The following is a 27,369-nucleotide window of genomic DNA, read 5'->3' as shown; positions in this document are numbered from 1 at the left end:
AGAGTTTTTACTGCCAAAAACTCAACACACTCTATGGACTAAACAGTCCAGAGAGAGCTTTTACTGCCAAAAACTCAACACACCCTATGGCAAATTAGACATGAAAGCTGTCAGCCTTATTTTACTGATAACAGCCTTACTGTTGGACCAGAAAGTTGACACTTCACATATGACATAAACATTACATTTTTAACATACTACTGAGAAAGCAAATCTGAATTAAATCTTTCTTTCTCTACTTGATCAAAAGTACCTCTCAGCAGAAGTTCAACATCCAAAACTCTCTGAGCACAGAATAGCTTGTACGCTCCAGTCTGGACAAATCCCTTTGGCAGCTTATTCCAAAGAAATGTGAAATCACCTGGGATTCCTCCAGAAATTTCAGAGGAGTATGTGATTTACTTTGTAAAGAATTTTTCAGTATCTTGATTATTAGTTGTCCCATACTACAGTCTAGTTTTAAACACACGTTCAAACTTCGTTGGGCATTTTTCTTTTACAGAGCCAGCGTGTTGACACTGATTTGACTGAAAACATGAAGAGAAATGTCACTGACACTGACAGGTACACATTAAACTCTTCAAACCCTTTGACTTCACTCTCTCATGTTTCTTCTGTAAGTGTCTTGTGGTTGTTGGGTGTTGTTTATGATGCTGTCACCTTTTGGTATTGTTCATCTTTGAGTTTAATCTTAGAGAGTTGATGTTTTCCTAACTGTGAAACAACTCACACTGCATTTACCATATTGAGGAAGAGTGTTAGGATCAATATTGCCCACACATATATTAACCAGGAGGGTGACATGGTACCAAATTAAGCTGGTTTAGAACACACTAAAGTCACTGCAGAGGTTAGTGGAAATGAAGAGACAACGTGGTTTTTGTCAGTTTCAGTTTATTTTACGACTCAGTGCTGCTAGTCAGGAAACAAATTAAGCTTTACTTACTGTTCTATCAGCAAAAAAATACACTTGAAAGCATGCAGCAGCCTTCCCAAGAGACTCACACATTTAGCCTAGATTGAATTAATTATTTACAGCAATTTTATTTATAGCAATTTTATATGACACTTTTTATCTGAGGAATGTGCCTTATTTTATGACTATGTAGCAGCCAGACACCAGAGAATCCTCCTTAGGTTACAAAAGAGGAAACACAAAAAAACTGAATGACCTATAGCTGACGGCCAAGGTCATCCAATGAACTGTGCAAAAGTAGCTATAGAAGGCAGCACTCTGGATTTCTCATTCTTACGCTAAACACCAGGCAATCCATTAAGAAGTTTATCCCATTATATTAGTTTGTTAAGAGGCATATTAGATGGTGAACTTTCCCAAACTTTGCATCTTTTAATACACAAAAGTAAATACCCTTCGAAATAACTGAAAAGGTCCTGTAAAAAGGCACAAACATCATCTTACCTGGTGCTTCAGGAGCCAAGTGTGAAAGAGATACAGCAACCCAAAGAGAAGTCATAAAGCATTTTTAGTTCACAGCTGTTTTCCTTCGCTGGGCGGCAAGGAACGCAAACAGTCTTTATATACACTTTGGTTTTGTTTTCAGCCTGGTTTTCTGACCAGGGAGCAGGTAGCTCTTCTGAGCCCGGCTGTTCTGCAGGCAAGTCCCTCAAGCAGCTCCTGCTACACACCAGGCTGTTGAGTTTACACCATGTTGCCGAGGCAACTCCCCGCCCCGGCGGCATTTGCTTGGAGGAGTTTTAATTGAAAGAGCAGTAGTGACCTCTATAAACACACACTGTTGAACTAAACGGTGGCATTTTAAGCTCTAAGCACCCAAAGCAAAATGTATTTCTCTCTTCTGTTTACTCTCCGTTCGTGCCATCTCTTTCAACATAATTTTAACTCTGCTTTCAATCTCTTCACCGAAGCACTCCCCACTACTCGCGAGTAGTTCTCCATCTCCTTTCAGGCAGCCTCCAACAATAGGCCTCAAGGATATTTTATATTGGTTTTTAATCAAAAGACTGTGCTGGGGGGAGAAGGGATAAAAGCGGTATGGCCGGGCTCAAACAGACCCGAAGGGGTTTTGCAGGGAAATGTTCTGTTGGATGCCAGAAGGATTTGGACACTGTCCCCGGGACAGGGCTGGAGGGTTGCACAAGCGAGAGGTTGTACCAGGGCCTCCAGGCCCGGCGGCCACCTCAGCTCCCGGCTGGCTGCCAGGGGACTGCTGCTCATCGGCGTTTGCATGACCCCGGCACAACCGGCCTCACTTCGTTCACCCGCTCGGGCAGTCCCCGTGGGAGCCGGACAGTGTCTGGCAGCAACCCGTGCCTCAGCTCCGCAGCGCCACGAGGCAACGTGAAGCGGCGTTTCGACGCAGGGCCTCGTGAGGCGCCTCAGCCCGCCCCGCGCGGGGCGGCCGCCCCAGCACCGCCGCTCGCCGAGGGCTGCGTGACCGAACCTGGCTGCGAGGAACCCGGCTGGCGGGCCAGGGCGAGCTGCGAGGAGACGGCGCCCGGCCCCGGGGCGGGACGGCTCGCACCGCCCTTCGCTGGCTTCCCGGGGGGCTGTGCGGTGTGGCCCGGGAGCGGCGCAAGATGGCCGCGGAGAGCGAAGTGAGTGGCTGCCCCCGTCCTCCCCCGCGCTCTCCGCCGCGGCCGTGTCCCCGCTCACTGCTTCTCCCGCTCTCTCCCCGCAGCCCGAGTCGGAGGTGTTTGAGATCACGGACTTCACCACCGCCTCCGAGTGGGAGAGGTAAGGTGGTGCTGCCGCCCTCCCCGCTCCCGTCAGCGCGGGGGGCTCCGCCGCGGCCCGCTCCTGCCCCGCTCCTGCCCCGCGCCGCCGGGCCCCCGCGCCGGAGCCGGGCTCGCTAGCCGGGAGGCCGCGTTGGCCGGAGCCCGGTGGCACCCGGAGCCTGCCCCTGGCTGTTCCGGGAAGCCCGGCGTGTGTGTGCGGCGCAGGCTCAGGCCGTAGCTGATGGGTTGGTTAAGAGGATCCAGCGAAGCTGTTTCCGAACTTAGTGAAAGGTCTGGTGTAACGCCTGTTTGCAGGGGATTAGAATAAACATCCAGGAGGCTTACGTGTTTCTGAAGTAGCTGCTCGATTAGCAAAATAGTCATCTCACAGCTGAAGTCTTTTAAAAGTTAGTAGAACAACGCCCAAGAAGCCTTATGGTGACGAATGCTCTTGTGTTCTTCATGTATCGTTCTTTAAAATGCCCTTTTCTGCTGACAGCGTCTATGACAGGAGGAGACAAAGCTGTTTTTAAAACCTGAGTTCATAATTTCATGTCAAATGCCTGTTTTTCTGTAAACAGTGCTCTATGCCAGAGGTAGCTATTGTCTGTCAACATAGGAGGAGCATTTTATTTGTCCAAGGAAGCATGTGTTCTGTTCTTACTGAGATACCTGGAGGTTTTGTTGTTTACTTGGGTTTTGTGTTTGTTTGGGTTTTTCTTTAAAAGAAATTGCAAAGTAGGACATCATACTGCCTGCTTTTAGGGAGCTGTGTTATAATCCAAGCTTAGTGTTCAGCAAACATTAACGCCTTTCCCCTTCCCTAATAGATTTATTTCCAAAGTAGAAGAAGTATTGAATGACTGGAAACTTATTGGAGTTTCTTCAGGCAAACCTCTAGAAAAGGTCAGTCACCGAATTGTCTTTTAAGGATGTGAATTACTAGCCAGTAAGACACACATAATGTTATACGTATTGCCATTTTTTGGAGATGTGGCAGATAATGGTTTGCAAATTTCACTTGTAGGAGTGGCAATTTGACAAACAGTTCCTGTAAATTTAATGATGTTTGGCTGTCTTCCAGACAGGCTGTTTCCCTGATAGAGTTGGTTCTTCATATAGGCCTTAGTGATTTTATTATTGTTGTTTTTGTCCTCACTTTTGCATCTGGAAACGTGGTTGAACCTGCTCTAAATTCTCAAGGAGTTTCTTTTTGCCCTCCTTTGTGCCTTTGTCCCACCTCACATACTTATGGTTGAGGTTTGCTTTAGTACTTGTGACTCAGATTTTTTTGCCAAAGTCTCATAAGAGCCTGTAAAATGCAGAGGAAATTGCTGAGTCCTTCTGCATACTAGTGTGAATAAATTCAGATGGTCAGAATTGGATGGCTGCTGTGATTCCAGATGAATTTTATAATTCTTAATTTTATACAAGGTACAGAGTAATCAGAACTAAAACTTCTGTTAATTAACTAGATTTCAGCCTTAGCTGTCAGTGTATTCCTGCATGTCATTTTTCTAGTCCAGAACTCTCTTTGATCTCTAGTAAGAAGATATTCATTGAGCTGTCCCAGCTGCTTTCTTTCAGTAGCAGCACACAATTCTGTACACTGATGTTGATTTTTTCCCAGAAACTTTCCTATGCTGTACTTTTGTTTAACAATTAATTATCCCTACACACAGTTTTGCAAACGATAGATAGCAAGTCATTTATCCAACAAGCACATCCGAAGTAAATATCGAGGTGGCATTTCCATTTACTGGAGCAGATGTAGATAACATCCCAGGTGGGAAACTTTTTCCTGTGTTTCTGCAAAGTTGAAGGTGCACACACTTAATATGTGTAGCTGCATATTTATGACTCTGGAGACTTCTCAGGGGGATACCTGATCCTTGAAATGAACATGGTTATTGGCAAAATGGATGTTAGCATTCATCTACCTTTCTAGTGAAGTGGATTGTTTTTTTGAAGTTACATCATGCTTAGTAGTAGAAACTGCTCCTGATCTAGGTGACCCTGCTTCTGCAGGGGTTGGGACTAGATGATCTCTAAAGGTCCCTTCCAACCCCTACCATTCTATGATTCTAGAAACAGAGGAGTAAGCATGATAGATTGTGTAGGCAGCAGACTTTGTAAAGCTTGTGAATGTTAACCTAAATTTATGTGATCAAATAGTCTCTTTTTTTTTTATATGCAGGGTGTATTCACCACAGGAACATGGGAAGAGAAATCAGATGAAATTTCATTTGCAGACTTCAGGTTCTCAATTACCCATCATTATCTTGTACAAGAAGCCAGTGACAAAGATGGGAAAGAAGAACTGGTAGAAGGTAGCTGATAGTTCCCTTCCGTGCCTGTAGGATGTGGGAAAAGACAGTTTCAGAATATGTAATTCACAGCGAGTTGATTTGCTTCTGTGTGAGATTTTCTTGGGTCTGATGGGTATGATCTGAGGTTGATTTTGGTACGCTTTGCATCCAACAAATTGCTGATATAAGTCAATTGTAAGTCAGCACAATGGGTGCTGATGCTCTGTATCATTTTTTTCCACAGATGCCCTTCCTCTGCCTATGCAGGACTTGCTGTGCATGAACAATGACTTTCCTCCCAGAGCTCACTGTCTGGTAAGATGGTATGTACACTGTCACTCGTCTTTAACACAAATAAGCAGAGCAGTTGAAAAATCTTTGATGCTGGCACAATCACTTGTATCTTCTTTTTCTATCAAGAAGCTTAAGTAAAACCATTCTTTGTACTGGACACGGGAAAGGAGTGCAAAAAAAAAGCCCACCATAGTGGGCTCATCTTTACAGTTTTTCCCCAAAATGTTTGTCTTTTTCAGAATTGCAGTCTAACCAAGCTTTGTTGTTTATAATATTTAGATGTGTTCTTATAAAGGAAAGCTGCATCACCTCAATAAACAACAACCGCCGTGTCCTTAGTAGGGCAAACCTCTGTCACATTACTCGAGGTTCCTTCCAACCCTTAAGATTCTGTGATTACAGCATTGTTCTGGAGAGATTCTTTGTGTGTTTAAATGGTTCCAGTTGTTATTAAGATACAGTAAGAAGCCTCAGTACTGACAGAGCTGGAAGTCCTCGTGTTATCTGGAGTGCAGCGTTTGAACGCTGTTAAGCTCCCCTAGTTTGTGATTTGAGAACCCGCAGCACTCCGTGCCCACTCAGTTCTTGATCTCTCTAAATTGTTCAGGTTACAGTACTGCCCAAAATCCACAGTTTCAGCTGGCTTGTTTAAAACCAGAAACGTGCTCTTTCTTCTCTGTCTCTGAAGGTATGGCTTACGGGAGTTTGTGGTTCTTGCCCCGGCTGCAAATAACGATGCAATTCTCAGCGAATCCAAATGTAACCTTTTGCTGAGTTCCATTTCCATTGCATTGGGGAACACTGGCTGGTAGGTGAAAGCACAAACCTTTGTGTCTCTCCAAGTAAAACTTTAGTGTACTGCTACTGTGAGGAAAAAGTATTAAACTGTCAGCAAGATGCATACAGAATTTGTTATAACTACACCATGGTATCGTATGGGAAGATTTAAAACCACAGTTCCCATGGAAACTTTGAAAGCATTGGTTCAGTGTGATGTTTACATTTGTTACTGTTTTAAAGCCTTCAAGGCTTTTAAAAGCAGCTAGAAGCAACTCCTGACAGGAGGTTATAGGCAGGGGTTGGTCTCTTCTACTAGGTAATGAGTGATAAGACAAGAGGAAATGGCCTCAAGCTGCACCAAGGGAGGTTTAGATTGGAGATCAGGAAGAACTTTTTAACTCAAAAGGTTGTTAGACACTGGAAAGGGCTGCCCAGGGAGGTGGTGGAATCACCATCTCTGGAGATATTGCAAAGACACATAGATGAGGTGCTGAGGGACATGGTTTAGTGGTGAGCTTGACAGCATGAGGTGAGTGTTTGGACTTGATCTTAGACAGTCCTGTCTAACACAGTCCTGTGATTCGAAGTTGTTGGCACAGGCTGCCCAGGTGGGTTTTGAATGTCTCCAGAGAAGGAGACTCAACAACCCACCTGGATGAGTTCCCGTGTGACCTACTGTAGGTGGTCCTGCTCTGGTTGAACTAGACGATCTTCCCTTAAGATTCTGTGATTCTGTCAGTAACTGGTGTACAAAATACTACTTCTGGGAGAGGATTTTTCTTCCCTGTATGTGGTAACTTTGTGATCTTCCTCAAAAAATGTTCAGAGTGAGAAGTAGGTGACTGAAGTCACGGGTAGGCCTGTGCTTCTGTTTAGTGGTGAAGTCAACCGTATTTCTGTTTGATTCCTGTCAAGTGTTATAAACTGTGTTCCACTAAGAAAATATGTGCAAAAGAATAGGAAATGATGTTGAAACGATGTTCAAACATTGATCCAGCTTTAAAGACGGCGTGCCATTGAAAATAACCTGCGATATTCCTGTGTTGTAGTCAGGTGCCACTGTTTGTGCAGATCCACCACAAATGGCGACGGATGTACATGGGAGAGTGTCAGGGGCCGGGAGTTCGCACCGACTTCGAGATGGTTCACCTTCGCAAAGTGCCCAGTCAGTACATCCATTTATCAGGGCTGCTGGATATCTTCAAATCCAAGATTGTGAGTGCAGCTGAGTGTACAGAACTGATAGTAGGAGTAATTATTGTATTACCTGGTTGCTTGTGGATTCATTTCTGTCTTGGAGGGATTTTTCTTTTGGGAACAAAGCTTTTTTCCAGGTGTCACCAGAATCTATCAATAAAGAGTGAAATTTGGTATGAGTTTTGTTCCTTGGTGTTACCACCTTCTGCCATATATATTTTCAATGAATCGGTTTTACAGTCTCCTTGTAACAACCCTCTCTTCCCCTTCCCAGAACTAACTATTTTCCTATTTAAAACGAGAAGGGAGGATTGGGGTAGGTTTGTATTCCTGTATTTTACAGCTCCCCCAGGTAAGTTAAGAGTGAAGGACATCATGAGGAATCTGAGTGGACTGCTTGTGGAGTGGTATGGCTGACTGCAACACTTCACAGCTACTGGTGGTAGTCACCAATCATTAATAAAATCCTAATGCGCTGTGGGTCAGAGGTACTTCTGAATTGCCAGTTAAATGCAGCACATGAACATCTGATGCATTTTAGGAAGCTTATGTGCTTACTTTTTCCTGTGAGTGCCTTGTTGAACAGTGGCATTCCTAGTAATGCTTGGAGAGTTGCAGTTCAATTAGCTCTAATACAACCCATTGTAACTAAGTGACGTTCAGGGCCTGGGGTGTTTGACAAGATGTAGTCTTTACATTGAATTTTGTCCCTAATATTTTTCCCAGGGATGCCCTTTAACACCACTGCCCCCAGTTAGCATGGCTATCCGGCTTACATACGTGCTTCAAGACTGGCAGCAGTATTTCTGGCCGCAGCAGCCACCAGGTAGGAGATTTTTGTCCTCAGAGTAACTTATTTAGCATTGACTGTTTGTCTTAAGACAAAAATGGTTGTGTATCTTTTCAGAAGAATTAAAACACTTTCTACATTACTAGGGGAGCCTTTGGTTACAACCAAATAGCATCCCACTCCCTATGGTAGGCTGGCAAGGTGAAAACTACTCTGGATAAAAGAGTGATCTAAGTTGCTGTAGATTTGTTTAAATGCAAGGGGATTTCAAAAGCATGTGTTAGATTGTTCAAAAACTCAAGAGGTGATTTTTAGTAACAGCTTTTAAAAATCCTACTGGGGAAAATGTCCAAATCTCAGAACTGTCTGTTGTTTCCTCTTCTGTGGTTCCTTACAAACCTGGATTCTCCATTGTATTGCTCTAATACCATAAAAATCAAGTGATAGGTTTGAGGCAGTTTTTGTGTCCTAGAGAAAGTGACTTGAAATAGATGAGACAGCTCCAGCAGCACTTGATCCTCATGTGCAATTTGAATATGTTGACCTGAAAGTAGAGTTCTATATCTGAGACCCATATGCAATAAAGTATTGGGCTTTCAGTTATTGACAGTTTTGGTGGTACCCTAAATATTTGGCACGCTGATGGTGAAAACTCAAAATCAATATATAACAGACTGAGAAAGCCAATGTGCATATAGGGTAGAACTTAAATCATACACAGTGACAGTAAAGATACATAAAAATGTGGCTTATGGTTGGGACAGGTATTTGGTTAGGACTGTGCCTAGAAATGTGTTTCTTAGTAGCATTTAGAGATGTAGTGATACTGAAGTGGCAGTATCTGTTCGGAGAGAAAAAGCTGACTAACCATGGATCTGTAAAGAATTCTGCCCCAAATTCCTCAGGGAAACATTAGATTTCAGGTTCTACAAGGTGCTAATACTTCACAGAAGTATCTGTCCATTGTTGCCATAAAGTAAGTGGTTTCAATACCTCACTGTTTAAGTGCATTAACAATGGGAAAAGGAGAAAATATTACATGGACCTCACTTGAGGTAAAGGTTTGGATTTTTGTTGTTGATTACGGTGTGGTAAATAAGCCAAGCCATTGATTTACTGTTGTTTTTAATGCAGGAAAGATCAAGCCTTTTATTATAGTAGCTTTGTGTGAGGGGAAAAGTCTTGAATCTGAAGTATGTATGGCAGACTGGATTTATGCCATGTGATGCTGTTCAGGAAGAACAGTGAGTTTGCTGGCTTGATGCTCTCACAATGAATTCTTGTTCGGTGGTAACACTTTCATCCTTGGGTGTCAAGGATTTGTTTTTAACAGACCTATTTCTGTATAGGTAGCATCAGAAAATAAATGGTAAACTTCTCCTGTCTCAAAGGTAAACAAATCTATAGGAAAAAGAGAGACATTAGTTCCTTCTTAACATACTTTTTTAGTGATGTGGTATTTTAGGTACAAGGTAGTGGAACAAGTAAAATGCCCTGTTCTATTTCTGACTTGGTAGTAGTTTTACATAACGAGGTTAATGTATTTAGGGTATGTGTTTAAAGAGACAGAACCTGTGTGACCTTGCTCTGGTTACCTAATTGTTTGTCTATCCTTTGCTTTAAAAAAATATAGTCTTACAGTAATCAAAGGTGTGCCTTGAAGAAGTCTGTACTGAAGCCGATCCTGTGTGCTTTGTACCTCAGCAATGTGGAAAATATGTTTCAAGAGAATCGTGCTCTAGGGTCAGAGAAAATCTGTGCCTTTTAAGTGATATAGTTTCACTTTCTAGATAACTCAAGTTTAGCTGAAGAACTTGTGAAGCTAGTTGTACAGGTTATTTCTGCAGACACAGAAATCAATGTTTTCTGTAGTCTCTCTCCGCCTCATTATAGTAAGTCAGGGTCACTGGTTTGTGATGGATGGGTTGTACCACTGAGCATATCTCTTGATTGGAGCAGTTTGCATAAACTCTACTCTTTTAGAGGATTCTGGTCAAGGGAGCACAATGTATTGCAGAAACTGCAGTTAAGCCACTTCATTTTCACTGCTGTTGCTGTTCTGTTGTCGTCTTATGTTCCTTATGAAGAACTAGACCTGTGCTTTATTACCCTCACTCCATTATCTCTTCTCAACTCAATCCAAAGAATTTAAATGTGCCTTTTACCTTCTCTGAAGAAGAAAATAACTGTTTGGATAACTTAATTACATAATCCATTCTAATGCTTCACTTGTTTTGAAGGTAAACAGTTTGCCAGATGAAAATGAAGGCTCAGATGCTGTAATAGCATTACTATAATGGCACTACAGTACATTATTACCCATTTAAATGATTTTGTTTGGTGAAGGCAATCTGGTTTTGGTTTATATGTTTGAAGGTGGGAAGTGGCTGAGGATGCTGGCAGGCATTTCTAGGTTACTTGGGATGACAACAAATTTCCCAGATAACTGGGTTGAGCCTTTAACTGTAGGAGACACAACATGTCACTCTTTCTAGAAAACTATCAACCTGTTAAAAGTGGTTGGGTTTCCACTCTGCAGAGTGGCTCTTATGGAGTCTTCCTTTTCTGCTTAGAACTGATTTCCTGCCTATGTATTTTTATGGCAAATTCCTGTCTATTTGTTCTTGTGTCAACACTGACTCTTTAAGGCTGCCTTTATAGCTGTCATCTTTGCCTATATAAAGGGATTAACCTTCCCTCAATATGGATTGCAAGAACTTTATCTGTCTTCTTGAATGTCTTATTGCTTTTCCACTTTCTGCAGGAAACAATTACTTTGACTGTATGCTAGGGTTGTGTTTTTTTGTAGCTCTGTCACCTTAGCTGCTCAGCTATTCTCTGGTCATCCTGCATGCTACTGTCTTTTTACTCAAGATGATATGCTGCTTAAATTCTGTGTGGAAAAATGTATTGATCTGTCTTCAGATATAGATGCTCTAGTTGGGGGAGAAGTTGGAGGCCTTGAGTTTGGGAAGTTACCGTTTGGTGCCTGTGAGGATCCTATCAGGTAAGCTGGCAGTTCAGAAAACTCTGTCCTTCCTTAATGGAGTACTTAAAGATATGTTATCTCAAGTCTTAGCTCTGCCTGCCTATCACTTGGTGTGTCCCTAGCAGGTAGGGAATTATTCAAGTACATAGGAAAAATCTGTGAAAAGTGATAGCAAACGAGAGCACTTGCAAACCTGTCTAATGATAGTCAGAGTTCTAGCTTACAGTCTTTCATCATAAACTTCTGGAGTACTCCATTTATCTTGGAAACCGTTATGTGGAAGTACACCTTAACTGGAGGTAACCTTTACAAATGGTGTGCCTTCCTTCAAGGGCTGGACTCGCTCGCATCTGTTACTTTGACATTTGTAGACTTAAACTGAGAAGGGTCTGTAAAACTGAGTTACTACAATCTCTCTGTGTGTTCTTCTGAATGCTTCATCATCACTCAGCACATCTGGGAATCATTGTAATGTATAAGACTGTTTAATGCTGTAGGACATTCGTGACAGTGCTTTCCTCTGTCCCTGGCTACCTAACATACAATGCACAGCCTCTCCTTTTGAAGAGAGGACTTGAGAGAGCCCTGCACACCAGGTGCTGGTTGGGTGCAGTACTGGGCAACATGCTGTCGAGTAACCAATGGACTGCATGCAGTGAGATAATTCCTGGAGTACATGCACGTTTCAGGATGGAGCTGCAAAATACTATCACAAATACTTTTCAAGGTCTTAACTATGATGGAGAGAACACTTGCTGGAAGCTGTTAAAGATGTAAATGTTGTTCTCTTTCAGTGAGCTTCATTTAGCTACCACGTGGCCTCACCTAACGGAAGGTATAGTTGTCGACAATGATGTTTATTCGTAAGTATTTTCTCTGAATTACAGATCTAGAGAATTGTTCTTTATTCATTAGCTGCTGTGTTTTGGTGACATCTAAAACGTGGCTTTGTGTGTGGAGAGAACCCATTTTGAGCAATGCTAAGGTCAGTTGATAGAACGTCTCATTTGGGGAAACACCTTCTTTTGAAATGCATTTCTGTGTGAGAAGAGATTATTGTATTGTCACCTTAACAACACATACCTCCATTTTTGGGCCTGTTGTCATGCTAGACTGCAGTTTTGTGTGTTGCATAGTTCTTGGGAAATACTATAATGGAATGTGGGAAGCAAAAAGAGTTAAATGGTGACTTCCCTCTCCCAAATAACATCATCCAGGTTTTCTGCTAAGCCTCCTAAGAGGGAGAACAGTGTGTACTGATACTCAAGAAGAAACAAGAAGTGGTTTATTGCTTTAATTAAGCCAGAAATTACTTTTCAACATAGTTCACTTTAAAAGAAGACAATTTAGTTCTGTTGTGACTGAGTTGTTCTTGTGTGTCTCCTTTTCATGTTATGTATGTGCATGAGAGCAGGGGCTCTTGCTTGTGTTTTAGACTGTTTGCCATGTTCCCCAGTCTAATGTGGCTCCTGTGGCCTAACTGGCTGTGACACTGCATTTATGGAGAACTTGATGCTCATCTCTGTGTACTTATGGTGACAGCACAACACTTGTTGCTTTGATTTTTAAGGGACCTGGATCCTATTCAAGCACCCCAATGGTCTGTGAGAGTCAGAAAAGCAGATAACCCTCAGTGTCTCTTGGGTAAGACACCAGGATTCCCCATCTTATAACTTTTAAGCTATTAAGTTGTGAAGTTAGGATTGAATTGTCTGTTATCTGTTGACCTGTTTCCTTACTCTTTCTTTTTGGAGTAGACAGTTGTAGGTTATTTTACATCCGTGTACCATGGACTTCATTGCTGTGCTTACTTTACCAGGTTCCACAGAATAAGCAATTTATTCTGTGACAATTTTAGGTTTTACATTTTCTTAAGTGCCTCCTGCATATATCCATTTCCTTAGTTGAATCAATGTGTCTGACAGGCAGGACTGGTATGCCTGGAGAGCTGAGCTATTGGCTGCCCTCACCTTCGAGCTAGCGGGGAAAAAGGCTTCAGAACGAAAACAGATGAACGTTTCTGCTTCAGAATGAATGATCATGTTCTTTCAGACAAACAGAATTTACTGCCCCTTAGGAATCACTTTGAGATTTAGCTTATTGTTCAGTGAGGTGTTATTTGAGTAGTTGTTGAGGAACTTTGTTTCTCTCTCTTACAGGTGACTTTCTTACGGAATTCTTCAAGCTTTGCCGCCGGAAGGAGTCAACTGATGAGATTCTCGGAAGGTCTGCATTTGAAGAGGAAGGAAAAGGTAAAACTAAAGTCTTGATGATTTGTGTTGTTTGGTTTTAATTGTTAGGTATTTTCTGTAGTAGTCCTAGGAATTTTCTGGTCAGTGCTTTGTGGTTTGATTTCCCATGAACTGTAGGCAAGCTTAGCTCCCAGAGTCCCAGAGGACGGTTGCTGCTGTTATAGTTGTGTTTTGTTCACTGGAAAGCAAGAGTTTAAAATTGGGCTAGCATGTACAAGAATTGTGTTTGAGCAAACATCAGATCTGTCTGCCTATTTTAATGTATTTTTGTACTTTTTCTGCATTTTGAAGTACTACTGTAGTGCATGTTTTAACAGGCAACTTCAAGAGTCTATAATCTGAGAGGCTTTGCTGTTGTCCTCCCCAAAAAGAACCCAAAACCAAACCCCACCAAACCAAATCATCAAAACAAACTAAAATTATCTGACCAAGAGGTCAGATTTGATCCCAGCAGTATAGACACTGCCATGTTTTTGATGTCTCTGTCCCTTTATTTCGCTTTCCTTGCTGTATATGGTGAACAGTCCCTTCTTCCCTGCCTCTTGTCACCTTTTCCCATAAATACGGCCTGTATCAATGTGTTTTCCTTGGTTATACTTGGTTGTTAAGCTAACTAGCAAGCTGCTTCAAAAGGTGTCAGACTGAGTAGGGTATGTGTTACACTTACTGCTTGGCACAGTCTCTTTAGTCTTCCTTAAATATTTGTAATTCATGTTTGCCAAGATGAGGTTTCTCAGGCTGCTGGTAATTATTCACTTAAAGTTGCCTGTCCTCTTTTTAACAATATTAATTCATTTTATTGTAAGAGAGGCTCTAAAGTTTACCAGAAACAATTCTGGGAGTAAATCTTTTGATTTGAACTGTTTACCTGAGGACTCTAAAAGAGAATAGTGCTTACAGGGTGTAAGGTCATATATACATTGATAACACTGATTTGTTTCAGGCTTATTTAAAGCCCTGCCAACAGTCTTTCTTATCTACAATGTTTTTGTTGGTTTCACATATAAACAAAGTTTCCTTCAGCAGCTTTTTGCTGGTCCTCTGCCTTATGCAGTACTGCTACAGTAGGTGGCAGGCACTATCTACAGCCAAGCAACCCAGTCTAGACAGTAAATGAAACCAAGGACAGTCTGTGACTCCTTTGTGATCTGGTTCTGCTGCTTTATCTTTGTGGCTAAGAGCAGGTTTAGCTTTGGTTAACGGGGTCAGTACAAGATAAACAGACTGAATTGGACAGGGGAACTTGATAAAGAGATGGTGTGTTGTGAGTGTTATTTTTGTTCTGTTTGAATTCTTTTTGCTGTATTTCACAGAGGTTGCTGATATTAGCCATGCTCTGTCCAAGCTCACGGAGCCAGCGCCAGTCCCCATCCATAAATTATCAGTCACAAATATGGTTCACAGTGCAAAGAAGAAAATCCGCAAGCACAGAGGTGTAGATGAGTCACCTTTGAACAACGAAGTTCTGAACACCATTCTGCTGGTGAGGGAGCTGTCTGTGCACATTTTAAGTGCGTGTACAACACGTATTTCATGCTTCCGCTGGTGCATTTGGTTTGTAGTTGATGATAGAACTATAAACAGAGGTGCATGATGGTCAGTTGTGTTATTTGAATTGCATTTATCAGCTTTCTGAAGCTGTTGCAAGTCTCTACAATATAAGTAGACTGGAAATGAACTCTGAACTCTGCTAACAGTTTAAATTCTAGGGATTGCTGGTATGTAACCAGCAGTTGCTTTAGGGAGAAAGTAGGAATAGCAGGAAAAACATAGTGAAGCAGGTTGGGATTTACTCCTTTTTTCTTTCTTGAAGTTCTTATTTCCTGATGCTGCTGAAAAACTGGCAGATGGATTTGAAAGCAGAGCTAACACTTCAGCAGGAAACAATCTTCCTCCAGAAAATGAAGATTATGTAAGTCTTACTGATTGACACTTGTGAGAGAGAGAGCAATTTAGGGTGTGTGCTCATACAGACTTCACTGGGATTGCCTTGTGTCTTGTAGCAGATCTTTCAAGAAAAAGATAGGGTTACCTTTGTAGAATCTCCAGGTAGAAGCAGCAATTTATGTTTGTTTGTTTCTTTTGAGGGGTTTGGGTTTGTGGTGTGGTGGGGTATTTTTCGCCCTTCTAAGCTTTTTTTCTGTCTCTTGAAGACTCTTTTGTAGCTTATACTTAAAATCTTAAGATGTTATTTAGTCACCTATCAAACAGGAAAGTGATGACAGGGTTTGGGAAATAACGCCATTGTTCCTGTATGTCATCCTTTCTCTTGTTTCTAACATAGAATCTCTTCAGTCAGTTTAAATCTGCTCCTTCTGATAGTCTGACCTACAAACTAGCTCTATGTCTTTGTATGATAAACTTCTACCACGGAGGAGTGAAAGGGGTGGCACACCTCTGGCAAGAATTTGTGTTGGAAATGCGCTACAGATGGGAGAACAACTACCTGATCCCAGGGTAAGAGCCTGTTGGTGGTCGGTGTTGCTTTGTCATAGAAAATATTGGTTGTTTCAGGGACATGGGGGTTCAGCATGACTTTGAAACTCACTGTTGTTATTAAATTGCAAGTACTGTTCTCTTGGTTTATGACCCTGCTTCCTTTATGCAAGAAAGGGTAGGGAGTGGGGAGAAGCATCTGTGCCCTCCTTTGAAAACCTCAAGATGCCTGAAGGAAGCTCAAGTTAAAGAGCACTTCACTCTATGACTGAAAAATAAAGCTTCTGTGAATCCTTTGCTTCCAGTTTAGATAAAAAGGAAGGAGCTGATAAAGGGAGAAACACCTTTTGCTTTGTGCTGTAGTTTCACCACTGTTCCAAGGGAGCTTGTTCCAGGTTCCTGCTGGTGTAACAACCTTTTCAGGCAGCTAATGAAAGCATTGCAGCCCTTCCAGGTTATGTCTGCTTCAGCAGAGCTTGTTGCAGACCAGATGAAGAGTCTGGTGTCAGTGTACAGCAAAATTGTCTTCTTTCTTTTTATATAAATGGTATGGACTGTCCATTTAGGGACTAGTTTGTACTTTCAAATGGTTACCAACAAAATTAAATGCAACTTGAACAAAACAAAATGTAGCTTAAGATGTACAGAGATCACACCATTGTACCAGTAATGTCAAAGGTGCTGAAGTTTTGTTTGGAAACAGTTAACCTTTTAACATCCAGATGGAAAACTCGCCAAGAAATACAGGGTGTGTCTGGGTTTTACTACTGTGAGTGATCTCATAGCTTCAAAAATGACCTCTGGGAAATAAATGTTTTTTAACTTCTGGGCTTGTTCAGTTGAGCCTCCTTCCTTGGAGGTCTTCAAGACCTGCCTGGACATGTTCCTATGCGACCTGATCTAAGTGACCCTGCTTCTGCAGGGGGGTTGGACTAGATGATCTCTAAAGGTCCCTTCCAACCCCTACCAGTCTATGATTCTATGGACATAGTTGAAAGGATGGGAGTGGGTTTGATGTGGCTATTTGCCCCTCGTGTGTGTGAAAGATTTGACCATGTGTGTGTGAAAGCTTCAACTTCCTAATTGATAATGATTACACTTCTGCCTTTTGTTAGATTAGCTAATGGCCCTCCAGATCTGAGATGCTGTTTATTGCATCAGAAACTTCAGGTAAATATCCCATATTTAAGAATGATTTTTCTCCTAATGAAACTGTCAAAATTATGTCAATTATTAGCTGAATTTACTGGTTTTGTAAATGTAGTTGTGCTTGTGTTACTGGGTCAGGACTTCATTTCTTGGGAAGCTCTTTGCTACAGCAACAAATTCAATGCAATTATCTTTTAGAATTATAAAGAGACTTCTGGTGACTCTCTTTTTCTGTAAGAGAAGTCATTGCTAACTAATTTTCCCCCTCCTTTAACTTGTTAGATGTTAAATTGTTGCATAGAAAGGAAGAAAGCAAGAGATGAGGGGAAAAGGGGGAGCACATCTGATCGTTCACCTGGCGATCCTGGAAAAGCAGCAGAGCACTCTGGAGACAACCCTGACAGGGAAAAAGAAGTTGGCAAGTCTTGGGAATCGTGGAGTGACAGTGAAGAGGAATTTTTTGAATGTCTGAGTGACACAGAGGACCTTAAAGGAAATGGGCAGGAAAATGGAAAGAAAGGAGGAGTAAAAGAAGGCACCAAAGAGCCTGCCAACTTGAAACCAGAAGGTCGCCTGCATCCCCACGGAAAGCTGACGCTGCTGCACCCCGGAGAGCCTCTCTACATTCCCATCACACAGGTCAGGTGGCAAGAGCTGAGACGTGTGCAATACAAGCCTCATGCAGTGTGGCTCATGCAAGGATTGTGACATTCCTGTGCAGTTTGCAGGTTATAGCCTTATCTGTTGCTAAATGGTTTTGGCCTAAGACCCTGGTTTCAAACTTGAGGAGACTGTTAAACTGGAATCTCACACGCTCTTTGTTTACCTTGAGTGTGTCTCCTCACCACATTTCACTCAAACCAGCTATTTTTTTAATAGAAGAATAAAACTATGTTGCCTACCTTAAATTTGGGGTTCTTTTTATTGCCAGCTCTTGAGGCATCTTCCATCCATCCCCTCCTTCCTTTCTTCCCTGTAAAGTAGAAACTGCTGTGGTCCTTCCACCATAACAATTGTTATCTGACTGACCAGAGTACTGGATCAGTTTTGCTACTTTGTTTTTCCCCTCCCTTTTTTCTTAAAACCCCCCATTTCTCAACTCATATCTACAAGGCCATCAGTTTTTGGTACCAATATCTAAAGCAGGCTTGTCATCAAACAACTAGAAATGTGACCTGACGCTTCTTGCAGAGTGCCTAGGGGTGAAAAGGAAAGCAGTGGTGTCAGAGGAAGTAGTTGGAAATCAGCCATGCATGGAGAATACTGTATTTTTTCGTTCACTTGAGGGAAATGATTTTGAATGAATGTTGCTTTGTTTGGGTAAAAGATATGAGCAATTAATTATGTGCTGACAGTGTCGACAGCAAAACTTCTGCGTTGCTGTAGGTGGATTTTCATCCATCTCAACAAAATAGTGTCAGTCAAACACTTCCTGGGCTTCCCCTGGCCTTTTGGCTTTTTAATAAGATGTCTTCATATTGCTACTTCATTTTCTGGTTGTTTTCTTTTTAGTTTGTTAGTGTTTTCTTCAGCTGCACACTTTTAGGCTTAAAGAATTCAAGCACTTGAAAGTTAAAGAGTATTTCCTTTGAGTACAAACAGAGTAGACTGAACTGTGGGTGGCAGGGAGCTTTCCACTTCTCCTTTCTTGGTAAGGTCTAAGTCTAGGAGAGGCTGTTTGTAAGCTTGTCTTTTGCCTTGTTGCAGGAACCAGCACCCATGACTGAAGATTTGCTGGAAGAACAGTCTGAGGTCCTGGCGAAACTGGGGACATCAGCAGAAGGGGCTCATCTCCGGGCACGCATGCAGAGTGCCTGCTTGCTCTCAGATATGGAGTCTTTTAAGGTAGTACTACTTAAAGAATTCCGAGACACTGTTTTCTTCTTAATTCAACTATCCCTTTTGCTTGTGTTGAGCAATTGTGAAGGTTTTTCTGGCAAGTTTCTGGGTTTTGCCTCCACAAAACTGTTTGAAAATAGTTTCAAATTGAAACTAAAAACCTGTTGATCAAAACTCTTAGAACATGTCAAGGTCTGTGACTCTGCAGTCTGTTGTGCTGTAACATCGCAGAAACTTTGCACCATATCTGTGAGAGGGGAAAAAATCCCCCAAATAAATTGATACAATGAGAACTCGAGCTCAGATAAGCCCACACAAAATTGTGTCAGAAGAAAACTGAGCATCGAAGAGATTCAACTGAGATTCAAAACTACGTTTCCCCTCTGGAGCTTTTAGGCAGTATCTCTCTTTGCACTGTGAAATGCACCTTTAATCAGGATAAAATGTAAAGGTGGTGTAAAAAAAACAAGTCTAATGTGTTCACAATTCTATATTTGGACTTTGGGGAAGTGGATGTAATTTTGATGTGTAGGTGAAGATGTTTTTCCTTCAGTAGGATGGATAAATTACCACTATTTACAAGCCTTACGCAGCTGTCCGTCAGTTTGGGACTGGACTAGCTGTGGGTTTGGGTGATTTGTTTTCTGCGCCCTGCAGGGGGAGCTAAGAGCACATCCAGTGCTGTCATCAAAGATCTCAAAACTAAGGAGAAGGGAGAGTCTATCGTGAAATAGCTATATCTGTTATATGTTATTGCAATGTGACTTTGTAATGTAAGGATAGAGCTGTACTGTAGAGTGAGAGCACTTAGATCAACTGTCAGTTCACTGGCTACATGTGCAATATATGTACCAGCTTTGTTTCTATGGTCTAAGTGATCTAAACAGTCAAAAGTAAGAATGTGGAACCATAACTTGCAGCAGATGTGCACTCTTGGTAGTTACAGCAAATAGAAAACTGAGTTTCCTTCTGTCTTCTAGACCTATGGTGTATTTATTTGGGGTGGTATTGCATCAATGAAAAATGACGTTTTTCCTTGGGGGAGATGTGTCTTTTTTAAGTTCCTTTTTAAGGGAAGAATAAAAGGTGACTTTTGTGACTGAAATGTTAAAAGATGGCCAGCCAGTGCTGAAAGCATTTTTGTGTAGCCTAATGATTCTTATAGGCTTGGGATATTAAGTGTTGAATGGTGTCAGCTTCTCCTAAAACAATTAATGAAAGTTCATGTTTATTGCATGTGTCAGGTACCAGACAGAGGCTTTCACAGTATGATTTTTGAGCCTGCCTGAACTAATGAATGTACTGTTTTGGGGCAATGAGGAAATGTCTTTGTTGACAGTGTGGGTTTTACCCCTTGCTATTGTCTTGGTCTAGGCTTTATTCCTTCACCCTCCTCACTGTCTTTCCCAGTGTACAACAGAGTTCCCCAGGTTTCTGCTCCTAGCCTGTTGTCCACCCACTAAGCCCCGTTGCCTTCCTGCCCAGCTTATCATGGCTTTATAGGATATTTTGGGCACAAATTTCTCTCCTCTTCCTTGCAGGCAGCTAACCCTGGCTGTTGTCTTGAGGATTTTGTGAGGTGGTACTCCCCTCGGGATTACATCGAAGAGGAGGTGGTTGATGAAAAGGGGAATGTGGTAATCAAGGGGGGACTGAGTGCCCGGATGAGGATTCCCAGCAACATGTGGGTAGAGGCCTGGGAGACAGCAAAGCCAGTCCCAGCCCGCAGGCAGAAGAGACTCTTTGATGACACAAGAGAGGCAGAGAAGGTAAAAAGCTGATGATAGTCCGACTTGTAATGCTTACAGCAGCCCTTCCTTCTTCCTCCTGCAGGATTAACCATGGACATATCGCTGCAGTGTATTCATGGAGTTATTAAAATGGTTGTACGTGGCTTAGGGTTAAGCAGAAATTCTTGCTGCCCTACAACAGTGTGTTTGAGGTATCTAAACCAATTAGAGTGGGGACTGTGACTTCACAGGCTGCACTACTTAGATGTTTCTGTTTTACTTAATTCAGAGCTTTATCTGCCTGCATGTGTTAGGAAATGGAACTGTTCCTCAACCAGACTTATTCTTAGTTCCATTCTAACCTGTTGGGACTGTAAGCTGTCCCTGAGGATTTGTGTAAAACTACCTGTTGAGTGCTGTCCTCCAACACTGCACCTTCTTGTGAGTTCTTCAGTGTAGGTGCTCATCTTTTGGAGGTAACCTTGGCTCTGGGCAGTAGTTTTGGTCACTAACAGATCTGATTTTCTTCTGTTACAGGTGCTTCACTACCTTGCAATTCAGAAACCAGCTGACCTTGCAAGGCATCTCTTGCCTTGTGTCATCCATGCAGCTGTACTCAAGGTAAAGGAAGAAGGTAAATAACATTTAATGAATTACTGACATCTTTTAGGGTGACCACTGATGCAATAATTATATCTTTATCATTTCTTTTCTTCCAACTAGAAGCACTAGAAGAGATATCTTCAGTTAAGAAGATTATAAAGCAGATCATATCCCATTCCAGTAAAGTTCTACGATTCCCCAACCCAGAGGACAAGAAGTTGGAAGTAAGGGTTTAAAAAAACTTCATAGAACTTAATGGACTCTTGCACTGTTTATGGCAGTGCTAAAAGAGCATCTTATGAATTTGAATTTTGGTTAAACCCCTGCAGGAGATCATAGCTCAGATCATGAGTGTGGAAGCTATGATCGCCAGGGCCAGGTCTCTGAAAGCCAAGTTCGGGGTAGAGAAATGTGAAAATGAGGAGGAGAAAGAAGATCTACAAAGGTGACTGATTTTATTTTGTATCATTATTCTTTTTTTCTTCCCTCTGTGTTGTTTTGGTTTTCCTCTGATGCCCTTTTTTTGTAGTTTTGCTTTGGGACAGTGGGAAGTGGGGATGATGCCGAACTGCTGAGGGATCACATTTGGTAGCTGTAGCCATGAGGTGTCCCTGTCCCTGGGCTGCCTGACTGGCCACGTTACATCTGGGCACCCAAAATGCTCCTCTAAGTGACCATCTCTTTGCAAACACCTGATACAGGATATTTGAATGGTGTTTGTGGTGATCTTGACAGTACTGGGGATCTGGGCACCCAAAATGCTCCTCTAAGTGACCATCTCTTTGCAAACACCTGATACAGGATATTTGAATGGTGTTTGTGGTGATCTTAGTACTGGGGACTTCATTTATTTTTTCCATGCGTGTAAAAGGCACCTTTGGCAAACGTTGGTAGAGCAGAGGCAGAATGAGGACTGTGTGCTCGCTATTTCCTGTAACTAACGTGCAATGAAATACCCCCCCAAAGGAACATTTTCTTCTTTTAGTCTGGCTATTTTGAAACCTCTTCCTGAGGAGCCATAGGAACGAATCACAGAATCACTGAATCGTTATGGTTGGAAAAGACCTTTAAGATATCAAGTCCAACCACTCACCTCACACAGCCAGGCCCAGCACTGAACTAAACCATGTCCCTCAGCACCTCATCTACATGTCTTTTGAATATCTCCAGGGATGGTGATGCCACCACCTCCCTGGGCAGCCCCTTCCAATGCTTAGTAACTCTCTTGGTGAAAAAGTGCTTCCTTATGTCCAACCTAAACCTCCCCTGGGATTGAGCCCATTTCCTCATGTTCTATCATTCATTACTGGAGAGATCAGCCCCCAGCTCACTACAGCTCCCCTTCAGGTTGCTTGTAGAGAGTGATCATGTCTCCGAATGATAAAGGACCAGCCATGTTTCATTGCTTCTCTACCTCCTGCCCAATTAGTGACCTCTTGCTGCTGTGCTGAGAGGTGACACTTCCCAAACAACCCCAGATCTTTGGGCTCAAAACAGTTGTGGGATCGCTGCTTCTGCTGTGTGGCCAACACCATAAAGGCTTTCTGTGTTGAACTCATACATCTGCATTAAGAGCCTGGCCTCCATTTACAGTTAATTGAGAGCAGTGGGGCCCTTCAGAGCCTCAGTTGCAAGGGAGGTGTTAATTGGCTCTGCTGCTAGAGCTGCAGCTGTGTGGTTCTGCCTCTGACTGTGGGTGGGAGGCAGCTGTGTTCAGCTTCACTCTGACCTGCCTTATCTGCAAAGGTAGGAGGGAACAGCTGAAGGCTAAAGGGTGTTTAGTATTTAGGGTAAAGGAATTGAAGAGGTGATGATATTCAGTGGGATCTGAGCAATCCCAGAGGTTTTTCCTTTAACTTGTACAACAGAGAACTCCTTGAGTGCCTGCCAGTTCTGGCTCTGTGTGAATGCTGCTAGATGGAGACCTCCTCACAGGAAACAATTCTGGTTTTAGATTAGCAGCCTGGATACTGCTGAGAATTAAACAATCCTTTTTTTTCCTTCTCAATAACTTGTGCCACCAGATTTGTAAACTGTCTCCTGGAGCAGCCAGAAGTGTCGGTTGTGGGTGCAGGAAGAGGACCTGCTGGTAGCATTATTCACAAGCTGTTCCTGAACGCTCAGAGGGTAAGAGAGCGCTTGTGACTGCTTTGCAGTTTACTTTGTCTGCATAGAGGCATGTATTGTCATAAATGTGCTTGAGGGGTTGTTTTTTGGTGTGATGTTCAACATGATTTTGGCAAGAACAGAACAGAGGAAGGAAGAGTAGGTGACCTGGGACGTGAAACAATTAAACCCATCGGAGCAGAGGGAGTTGGCATTAGTGTTTAATTTACTTCCAATGGTAACATGAGTAAAGCTGTTGTGGCACAAATCTCTGCTTGCTTCCAGTTGCATGGCATATGCAACATCACAGCAACAACAGCCAAGCCTGTTGACCCTTTCACATGGGAATACAGAGAAACATGTTGTAATATTAAATATTTTCAAAGGACAAACTTCTTAGACTGAGGCTCATAGTGGAGATGTTTTCTATGGAAACTAGCATGCTTAGGAAGTGTTTCCATCCCTTCCCAATACACCTCTGCTTTCAGCTTACTGCCACTGTTGCATTTGTTCTCTGGAAACCCCTCCCCAGCCTATGTTGGTAGCAATATTGCCTTTTTCTCTTGAGCAGTCTTTGTAATAATTGGCCTTAAAGTATCGATTTCCAACCTCCTTGGACTGCTGTCAGCCTTCAGTTTCTGCCAGAATTACACCTATTCAGAGCATCAAATTGTCTAACTTAAAATGGAACTGCAGCTTTAACAAGGTAGCATAGTACTGCCTGAAATCCTGTTTGGCAATCACTGCTGCCAAAGTGTTGTGATTGGCAATGCAACATTTGGACAATCTGGATGCTTTTCTAATAATCTGTATTTTGCAACTAAGCATAAAAAGGACCATTCTGAAAACAGACTGTGGTTATTCTGAGAAATGGAAGTCAGAACATATCTTTTACCCCTACTACTGTCTAGGGAGAACCTGGCTGTCAATCTCAGGGTGTCAGCTGGGCTGCTGGGCCCTGGGAGGGGGGCACACATGTGAATGTGCCCTTCCGATATCGAGGCCTTGTGTTTTAAAAGGCAAGTGAGAGCTTCTTGTGTCCAGGTTTGCTAAAGGTGGGGGTGGATTTCTAGGGTTTTGTGTCTATTGAACCATCAGTAACTAAAGCTGGGTTCCAGACCATTGCCCACTAGTACCTGGTCACTGTTAACTTCTTAGGAGCTGCCTTGCTACTCAACCCCCTCATGTATAGTTTGCCACGTATTTCAGTGGAGAGCCATTTGGTAAATAGAAGTCAAATGACTGTTTGTTACCTTTTCACCCTGGACTCCTCTCTGAGTTGTGTAAAATGTGGTGTTATGTTCTCCAGTGTTCTCAGGAAAATGGTGATAGCAAATGCATGTTCTTGGAAGCAGAGTGCATGATGTCTCTTTAAACCTACAATCTCCTCCTGTCCTCTTGTAAGTCGCCTCTGACTTGCCTTTGTTTCTATCTTTCACCACTGGTTCTTTTCTCATCCCTTTCCAAGCTGACTGAGTCTTCTGATGAGGTAACCAACTTTGTCCCTCGTTTCCCACTCATCTTCCCTAGCTGCATAGAGTTGAACTTTTTGGTAGCCACAGTACAGCAGCCTGATTCAGTTTGTACTGTTGTGCACACATTGAGCATAATTCCGTGTTTCCAGAATGGTTTTTTTTTCCTCATTCTCAGACTTCATGTGTAGAGCCTAAACACCTAGTGAAAAGGGAGAGATATCTCTAAAGAAACCTACACAAACTCCAAACCAGACCATTTCTTCAAGTGAACATTAACATCTTCTGATGCTGGAATATGTGGCCTTGCCTTTCTTGTCTTCTCTGTTGCTGTCACAGTGCTGGCTATGGAGCTGGTCGGGGGTTAAGGAGAGAGGGATGGTACCTCAGTGTTGCAGTCTGGATATCAGCACTTAGTGCATGTACTGAACATTTTGGACAGAGATAGAGGTGTGGGAAGGAACTGGGGTAGGTGTGTGAGGAAGTGTAGCTGTCCTTGTGAGAACAAGCGGCACTAGTCCCTGGTGCCTTCTCCTGTAGCTCAGGCTGCAGTGATGAGGGGGGCCAGGCCCCTGCTCCTGGGCAACGTGTGGGCAGAGAGGTGGGAGCAGAGGTGCAAGGGGGCAGCTGTGAGGGGCCATGATGGTTGGCCAGTGGCTTCTGCCACACCTCAGTGACCTGGGTAAGTTTGTGTACACTTGAATTAGGAGCCTCTAGGGTTATGGAGGGGTGTATGTGGATATGTATGTAATTAGGCAATATTCATTGGGCTGAATAGAACACAGCAGCCCTTCTGCCCCTAGTCAGGCTTCAGCACTGCTGCTTGCTGTGGCTCTTAAGGCAGTGAGCATCTCTGGGGCCTGTACAGCTTCTCCCTTGCTCTACAGTGTCATTTGGGCAGGCTGCTGGCCACAGGAAGCAGGTGTGGCAAGAAGGAAAAGGCAGGTGCCTTCTTGCACGAGTCCAGTAGTGGCCCTGGTTAATTTAAGAGGAGGCTGGTGTGGCCTTGTGTTGCCACAGAGAGCTGAGGAGGGAGCCCTGCTCAGGCAGGGCGTGATGCTGCATCAGGAGCTTGGGCTGAGCTTCCCCACCCGCACGTGAAGGTTCTTCCATTTGATTGTGCGCAGTCGGTTCCTTGACATCCCATGAGTGTCTCGCTCTGTGTGCACATAAAGCCCCTGGGTGTGTCTGGCCCTTCCTCGGCAGCAGCTGTGGCTGCAGTGACACGTCTGCTGTCGTTGCAGGTGGCAGCGGTGCCGGCGCCAGACGAGGAGCCGAAGCGGGCGGGCGCCGCGGAGGAGCGGAAGCCGCTGCCGGGCGCCGTGGCGGATTTCCCACCGCCCACGGGCCGGGAGGTGATCCTGCGCGCCTGCGCCCCCCGCCCCGCACCGTACTCCAAGGCCCTGCCCCAGCGCATGTACAGCGTCCTCACCAAGGAAGACTTCCGCCTGGCAGGGGCCTTCTCCGCAGACACAACCTTCTTCTGACCCCACCCCCGGCCCCACAAGTGTTGGTTTCCCTCGGGGGCAGGCCGTGTTGGCCAGGGCCTGGCGCTGGCGATGGTGACGTGTTCCCAAGGACGGAGCTGAACTGGCCGAGCAGGATGCCTGCAGCAGCTGGGGAACGGCTTTGCCACGAGTCTTCGTTGGAAGGAACTGTAGTGAAGAAGGTTCGGCAGTGTCCCTCTTCTCTCACCCAAGGGCCTGGTCCTTTGTTTTTGCATTAGCGTGGTTCCTGAGGGCTGTGATGGGCTGTATGCAAAGGCTGCTGCTGCAAATTCATGCACAACATACCGCTGCTTTATAGTTCTTAATCAGACTTTATCAGCTGCCCTTACTCTGCTTAAATGGATGTGCAAAGCTGAAGGGATTTGTATTTATTGCTAATCATCACTACCCAGCCCAGTATTTTTTGGTTAATCACAAAGTTGCAAATAGTTGTACCTTTTTTAATTGAAAGTACTCAGTACACTCTAGTTCACGTTGACAGCTTCTGGCGTGGCAGCACTTGTCCTACAACATCTTATTTCTGCTTGGGACAAGGGTGTGAGGTATGGGGGGCTGCAGGTGGGCAGTAAACCTGCTCCCTACCAGGGCTCACTGAGAGGGTGGATGCTGTCTGTCATGAGCATGGTGCAAAGCAGGGGCCAACAACTCCTCTCCACTGCTGTAAACTGTCCCCAGTACCTGAACACTAATGTCTATGTGCCAATGTTGCTTTCCTGTGATCTTTCTGTGTTTGTAGAGAATCAGCAAACACTGTGTTACTTTCCAGAAGGAAATGCAAAAATGGCTTCAGTGTTGTTGATGTTACTCAATAAATCTGAGCTTACTCTCAGCGCTCTGACTGCTCTGGGTACCAGAAGAGGACGTGTCAGAATGGTTTTTGCATGATTTGACACAGAAAGAGGATGTTCAGGACTGTGAGTACATTAAGTACACTTCTGTCTCAAAGTGTTGGGTCCACATGTTACCCTCAACCTTCTGAGGGGGCAGGGGCTGCAGTGTTTCCCTCACATAAAGTTGGAGGCAAGGGGAAGTTAATTTTTCAGGATAAAGAAGAGTTATTTTTTCCTTACCCAACGTGTGGAGAAAAGGCTTCTCACAGCATTTGGTCTCCAGGCTGTTACTTTACCTGAGGCAAATTCCTCTAACAAAAGGGATGTGGAAGACAAGGACCAATGTAGGTGGTGTTTAACATTCCAGCTTTGCCACAAGCACTGGCAC

The 27,369-nt window shown here is 43.4% G+C and overlaps 1 protein-coding gene across 5 annotated transcripts; it reads left to right on the top strand.

Moving 5' to 3' along the window:
* The first annotated feature begins 502 nt into the window (after positions 1 to 502).
* Positions 503 to 27,007, top strand: RAB3GAP1 (RAB3 GTPase activating protein catalytic subunit 1). 5 transcript variants are annotated; one of them, XM_062005187.1, is made up of 24 exons: positions 2,478 to 2,577; positions 2,661 to 2,716; positions 3,528 to 3,603; positions 4,895 to 5,027; positions 5,251 to 5,329; positions 5,989 to 6,108; positions 7,130 to 7,295; positions 8,004 to 8,103; positions 10,993 to 11,074; positions 11,851 to 11,919; positions 12,627 to 12,700; positions 13,216 to 13,308; positions 14,622 to 14,791; positions 15,122 to 15,220; positions 15,593 to 15,765; positions 16,860 to 16,914; positions 17,176 to 17,532; positions 18,601 to 18,738; positions 20,274 to 20,501; positions 21,000 to 21,096; positions 21,186 to 21,289; positions 21,395 to 21,510; positions 23,090 to 23,192; positions 25,888 to 27,007. In XM_062005187.1, exons 1-24 carry the CDS (start codon positions 2,560 to 2,562, stop codon positions 26,128 to 26,130), a joined length of 2,949 nt encoding a protein of 982 aa, XP_061861171.1. In that variant the 5' UTR covers positions 2,478 to 2,559; the 3' UTR covers positions 26,131 to 27,007. The 5 variants fall into 5 exon arrangements, with proteins under 5 accessions (XP_061861170.1, XP_061861173.1, XP_061861171.1 ...); XM_062005186.1 differs by lacking the exons at positions 3,528 to 3,603; positions 4,895 to 5,027 and adding an exon at positions 503 to 564 and having other exon boundaries at positions 2,052 to 2,577; XM_062005191.1 differs by lacking the exons at positions 2,478 to 2,577; positions 3,528 to 3,603 and having other exon boundaries at positions 2,650 to 2,716.
* The last annotated feature ends 362 nt before the right edge of the window (positions 27,008 to 27,369 follow it).

Source organism: Colius striatus, chromosome 11 (genome assembly GCF_028858725.1).
Source record: "Colius striatus isolate bColStr4 chromosome 11, bColStr4.1.hap1, whole genome shotgun sequence".
NCBI lineage: Eukaryota > Metazoa > Chordata > Aves > Coliiformes > Coliidae > Colius > Colius striatus.
Note: the sequence above shows the minus strand (reverse complement) of the source record. Positions and strands in the feature narration are given on the sequence as shown.

What these genes read in the sequence shown, in the direction of transcription:
- RAB3GAP1 (XM_062005186.1), top strand. An exon ending in TTCTGAACACCATTCTGCTG is followed by an intron (nt 14,792 to 15,121) that starts GTGAGGGAGCTG and finishes TCTTTCTTGAAG; the next exon opens with TTCTTATTTCCTGATGCTGC. An exon ending in TATTGCATCAGAAACTTCAG is followed by an intron (nt 16,915 to 17,175) that starts GTAAATATCCCA and finishes TTAACTTGTTAG; the next exon opens with ATGTTAAATTGTTGCATAGA.